Raw genomic sequence first — 5,993 nt, forward strand, 5'->3', positions numbered from 1 at the left:
TCTTATTTTTGGCCGAAACTTGTGTAGGTCCCCTGCATGATTTTCGTGTGCGTGGATTCGATTGTTTACGCATCGATTCCAACTCGGCCAACATTAGGGGAATGATGGTCTTTATTCATAATCCGATTATTTACTCACCTTTAGACCTTTCCTCCCTGTTCGACGACTCTTTCAAGGCTCTAGGTATTTCACTCATTGTAAATAATTCTCATTTAATTCTTATTGGTGCATACAGACATCCCAATGCTCCCGTCTCGGCTAAGGTCATCTCTTCTATTACCTCTTATCTAAATAATCATGATTACTCAATTTTGCTCGGTGATCTGAACGCTCACCACCCTATGTGGGGCGGCTCTCGCACCAACTCGGCTGGTCGCCTGCTGGGCCGATGTATTGATGACGATCATTTGGTAATACTTAATCCTTCCTTCTCCCCATCTTTTTCCCCTCCTGGTTCTTCCACCATCGATCTCGCGATCGCTTCCCCGCGTATCTCCTCTCTATGCGACGCTCAAATCTTGCCAGACCTTCTGGGCAGTGATCATTACCCTATTGAGGTTCGGATTAATTGCATGATTCATACTTCTTCAGTTTTCTCGAATAAAATAAAACTTACCAAACCTCAGTGGGATGAGGTTGTACAATACAACGCGTCTACATAACAACGCGGACTCTATCTCTCAAGATATCAACGATATTAATCCTGATGACCCGGTCACCCAATACAATATTTTTATTGACTCTATCGCTGCCAGCTATGAACGCTTCTCTCCTTCTAAGCCTTCTCCTTCTTCCAAATCTTCACGGGCTTCTTATTCCAATCGGGGCCCTCCGCCTAATCCCTGGTGGAACCCTGAGTGTTCAGCCGCGGTGAAGCGTCGCAGCAATGCTCTTAAAATCTATAGACTACACCCCACAGTGGATAATTACGTGTTTTATCGCTCCGTGGTCTCACGTACCCGTAAAACTCTTCGTAAGGCCAAGCGTGCCAGTTGGAGAAACTTTTGCGGCTCACTTGATGGCATGACTCCTACAGCGGATATCTGGCGTATGATCAAGCGCTTCCGTAATCGCCGGCTTGTGCCTTGCAATTCGCCTGCTCTTAACAGGTGCGCTGACATCTCTCAATCTATTGAGGACGCCATTGATAAATTGTGCTCCCCTTCCTGTCCTCCCCCTACCCCTTCGTTTCCTTTGCCATATCGTGGTAAATTAACCTCGACAACCCCTTTACTCTCAATGAACTTCGAACTGCTCTCCAATCAGTAAAATCCTCCTCCAGCCCCGGCCTGGACAGGATTAACTATCGCATTATAAAAGCTCTCCCCATGAAGCTCCTTCTTGCGCTACTATCTATCTACAACAATCTTTTTCGTCGCGGGGAATCATCCATTTTCCCCTCTCAATGGTCCCACTCTCTGATACACCTTCTACCTAAGTCTAATAATAGTGGTGTTCGCCCTATTTCCCTCACTTCCTGCTTTCTCAAGATTATGGAGAGAATGATTCTAAACCGGCCCTATTGGCTAATCGAGGCTCCTCCTTCTGACCTCTTACCCAACAACCAATTTGGCTTCAGGAAATTTCGATTCTGTCAAGATAACCTCACAGCCCTAGCTGCCAGCATTCACTTGGGCTTTCTAAATAAGCAAGCAACGGTAGCGGTTTTCGTCGACATTAAGTCGGCTTTCGACAATGTTCTACCTCAAATTCTTTTACAAGATCTTCGAGATTTAGACTTCCCTCCGCTTTTATTATCTTTCATTTCCAACCTCATTTCCCATCGTACAGTTCAATTTATTAGCCAGGGCACTATCTCTGAGCCTAGAACCTCGTTTAAAGGCACTCCACAAGGGTCTGTTCTTAGCCCTACGCTCTTCAACCTCTATTTAAGAGGTGTAAATGACGCGCTTCATCCGGACACTGAACTCCTTCAATTTGCCGACGATATCGTTATTTTCTCTTCATCAAAAGATACCAGGTCGACATTACAATCTGTTGAACTTTCCCTTCAGGGACTGGAAGTCTTTCTGCAAGAGTGCGGCCTTGAGATCTCACGGCCTAAAACGCGGCTCATGATCTTCTCTAATAAGAGGTCTACAACGCATATGAACTGCTCTATCTCTTTCCAGAATCAGCACATTTTACCCTCTCCTACTGTTCGCTTCCTCGGCGTGCTACTGGATCCTAGGCTGTCTGGCCAGGCTCATATGTCATTCATCATCGATAAAGGCAGACGCACACTCCAGATAATTCAAGCTCTTAGAGGTACTTGGTGGGGAGCACACCCTCATATGCTCCTTACGATATATAGGGCCTTGTTACGTGCGTCGATTGAATATTCTTCCCATATCTTTGGCTTGACCCAGAACAGTCAATCCCGTGCGCTGCAGATTGTTCAAAACCAAGCTTTTCGCCTTTGTTTTGGTTACCGCATTTCTACTCCGCTTAATGTTATCTATGTCGAGACAGTTGAACTTACCCTTTCCTTTAGATTCCGACTCCTTACATCGCGATACTTCCTTAAGATCTCCTCTGTGCGAAATCATATTGTCGTCGATAAATTACATCAGCTCTGTGACACCGCTGCGGAAACTAACAGAATTGACTATTTACATGCCCGCTTTCCAGCCGCTCTTATATTCCATCGTATTTGGACATCTTATCACTCCTCTATTGACTGTTCATTTACTTTACCAAACTTTAGATCCTCTTTCCGCTCTACTTCCATTTCTCCCCCCTATACGTCTCTTTCTCTTCCTTCAGTGGATTCATCTAACTTTTTTCCTATTCCACCCGCTCAGTCTTTTTTCAACCAGGAATTACAGCATCTCACGTCTGACTCAGTGTTATTTTACACCGATGGGTCTAAGGTTGATCACAGTACGTTTATGGGCGCGGCTGTCTTCTCCCCGCAGCTGGAGGCCGAGTTTATGTTCAGACTTCCGTCATACACCTCGATTTTTTCCGCTGAAGCATACGCCATTTATACAGCTATTACTCTATCTATCGATCTTAAATTACCTAAAGCTTCTATTATTACAGACTCTAAGAGCGTTCTCGAGGCTGTTAAGAGTTACAAAAACCCTTCCAATAATTACCTTATCCCACTCATCAAATCTGTAGTGGAGGAGGCCGAATCTAAGGGCATCGAAATTTATTTTATTTGGATCCCTTCACACAGAGGTGTCGAGGGCAACGAAAAAGCCGACCAGCTCGCCAAGCGCGCTATTCGTCAAGGTATTGAACCGAATTTTAAAGTACCTTATTCAGACCTGTGCGCGGTCATCAAACAAAATATCACGGACAGTGCTTACCATTATCTTGAGTCACAGGCGGATATCAAAGGCTCTTATTTTTTTTCAACATTTTTGCGAGGTCCGCTAAACCCTGGTATTACCGTATGAAAATTTCTAGAGATATCGTCATGATCAATCGCTTGCGCGCTGATCACTACAACTTAAATTCTAGCTTACACCGTAAGAACCTTGTTGAGGATCCCTCTTGTCCTTGTGGCTATCCTCAACAGGACATTTTGCATATGATTTTTGATTGTCCCGACTTCTCCGAGGGCGCACGTTTATTACATCGTTTCATCAACCGAGCGGTGTCATTGCCTTCGGGTGATAGACTAACTAAATTTGCTAGAGCCATTTCTAAGCCGTCGGAATGCCTTGGTAGACGCATTCTTAATTTTAGTAAATCATGTTGCAGGCAATTTTGAGCTTTAAACTTTCGCGCCTCCTTGTGACCTGCGCAGGCGCCCCGCTTCCGCTCTCGCCTCTCCTTTCCGATCCTAGCGTAGCTTTGCTCCGCTTTTCATGTGGCACACTATCGCGAGGTCTTGGCGCTGCAGCACGTTGCTCCTTGCTTGACGCTTTTGCCACCAATGCGTCTGAACTCATTGTACGCCTACTAACATTTTGACGCGATCTGGCCGTATCGACCTCCTTTTACATGTTGGAGGCGGGAGCCACTAATTAAAAAGAAGAAGAAGACTGTCAGCACTGAAAATGCGACAGTTCACGTTACGTGTACTATAGATTTTCAGTACAGGCAGTCAATTTTGGAACATAGCCATTTTGTGTATGTATACCTGCGTGATATGCGTCCGTCGTTCACGTGCTTTGCAAGTTTTTGCAAATTTTCGAAAGTTTTCCTCAATTTTTATCAATTGAGACAATTGAGATAAATTGTCATAGAGGTTAAAAGTATTAAAAGTATTAATTGAAATTATGACGCGCTGTATTGTACCAGAATGTACACCTGGTTACAATTCAAATAACGAAAAAGTACATTTCTTTTGTGTTCCACAAGACGAAAAAATCAGAAATATGTGACAGGCAGCTATAAGGAGATGCGATTTTATAAAATCTTCGCAGGCTGTATGTAAGAAACATTTTTTAAAAACAGATATTGTATGGCAAGCAGCTGGTTCTAATGATCATCCTGGTACTCCTACTTTTCTTCAATTATATAAAATTCTCAGTACTTTTACTGTTCTAAAATCCCCTTCTTATGGAAACTGCTTTGTTAAGAAATATGAACCACTCATTACCATAACTGATATAAAACATTTATGTCAAAAATCAAATAATGTTAAGTTATTATTAAAATTAAAAGATAAACTGGATTACGTTATAGATCAAGATCATCAAAATCATTGGATTTTTGAGGATTTACAAAACGAAGATTTTTGTCAACCGGAAATCACAGACTGCATCATTTATCATACGACAGGTTATTTATGTCATCATTTTTTAAAACGCATAAGATGTGATATTTGTAAAAATGCTTTTTTTAATCCTAAAGATTCTGAAGCATATAATTCTTTCTCTGCCAATAAATACAAAAGAGGGATTATTTGTATCCTCAAATGTAGAACTGTTCGATTTTCTAAAATTTTTAGAAAAGTTATTTTATAAATATTGTTATTATACAGATGTATACGACGCAATTTTAGAAGATATCTACACAGAACATATAATTTTTCCATGTGAACAGCATAAAGATATTGTGTTAGCACAAATAATAGAATTTTATGTTCTCGTGCGTATACGACAATACTGTAATAAAATAAATAATGAACAAAAAAAGTTAATCAATATGTAAAAAAACAGCCAAATATTATAAAATTTAAGAAAGTAAATTTTTATTATTTTAACCCTCAAATTCCACACTGCTGATGCGAATTCGCACCAGCAAAAATTTATCCATTGCTTTTTAAAAATGTAATTATTAATATTATTAATAACGTAATAACTATGAAAGTGGTACAATTAACTCTTAAAGCTATTAACTTCCATTGTTAAAATTATTCTGTAATTTTTTTGTATAATATTACATTTGATGCAATTTTTTGTCACCAAATATGGCTGGAAATTTTAACAAATAAATGGAATAAACAAATTAAAGCCTGGTTTATGCTTCGGCATTAATCTTAATCTTAAAATTAGTCCTAACTTAATCTTAAGTACTGGTTTATGCTTCCCTCGAAATTCAAACTGCGCCTGCGCATACGTAAAGAAACATAACCGCAAACTGAATCAGCAAAATGAATCGGCGACGTAAAATATTAATATTGACATTTGGATTACTACATTCATTAAATACATTACATTATATTACATTACATTACATTCATTACATTCAATTAAATCCGCGTCCGACATCTTTGCTCTTTCATTGGCTCAATCTTAAGGAATTAGGACTATAGCAAGACTAAGTTAAAAGATAGGAACTTTCTGGGACTAAGATTAAGACTACGGTTAAGACTGGGGAAGCATAAATGATCTTATGGCATTCTATGTTGCCAACTTTTAAGACTAAGATTAAGACTGAAGCATAAACCAGCCATAAATGATTAAATTATGATAGTGCGATATTATATCTGAGACCACTGCGACTCAGTTCAGCCGGTTCGACCTATAGAGCGCCTGGCCCTCTATAACCTGCATGGCCTATAGGCTACGTTTACACCGTATGCTTAGTCC

The 5,993-nt window shown here is 40.4% G+C and overlaps 1 protein-coding gene across 1 annotated transcript; it reads left to right on the top strand.

The window, feature by feature from the left end:
* The first annotated feature begins 1,493 nt into the window (after positions 1-1,493).
* On the top strand, positions 1,494-3,407 carry LOC108730484 (RNA-directed DNA polymerase from mobile element jockey-like). Its single transcript, XM_018460206.1, has 2 exons — positions 1,494-2,268; positions 3,046-3,407. Exons 1-2 carry the CDS (start codon positions 1,494-1,496, stop codon positions 3,405-3,407), a joined length of 1,137 nt encoding a protein of 378 aa, XP_018315708.1.
* Positions 3,408-5,993: the final 2,586 nt, after the last annotated feature.

The sequence above is a fragment of the Mycetomoellerius zeteki genome, unplaced genomic scaffold (genome assembly GCF_001594055.1).
Source record: "Mycetomoellerius zeteki isolate Tzet28-1 unplaced genomic scaffold, Tzet1.0 scaffold93, whole genome shotgun sequence".
In the NCBI taxonomy this organism is placed as follows: Eukaryota; Metazoa; Arthropoda; class Insecta; order Hymenoptera; family Formicidae; genus Mycetomoellerius; species Mycetomoellerius zeteki.

Excerpts from the sequence above, each read along its gene's own strand:
- LOC108730484 (XM_018460206.1), top strand. The coding sequence starts at position 1,494 with ATGGAGAGAATGATTCTAAACCGGCCCTATTGGCTAATCGAGGCTCCT. Across the intron at positions 2,269-3,045 it reads GATAATTCAAGCTCTTAGAG|ACTCTAAGAGCGTTCTCGAG; the intron begins GTACTTGGTGGG and ends CTATTATTACAG.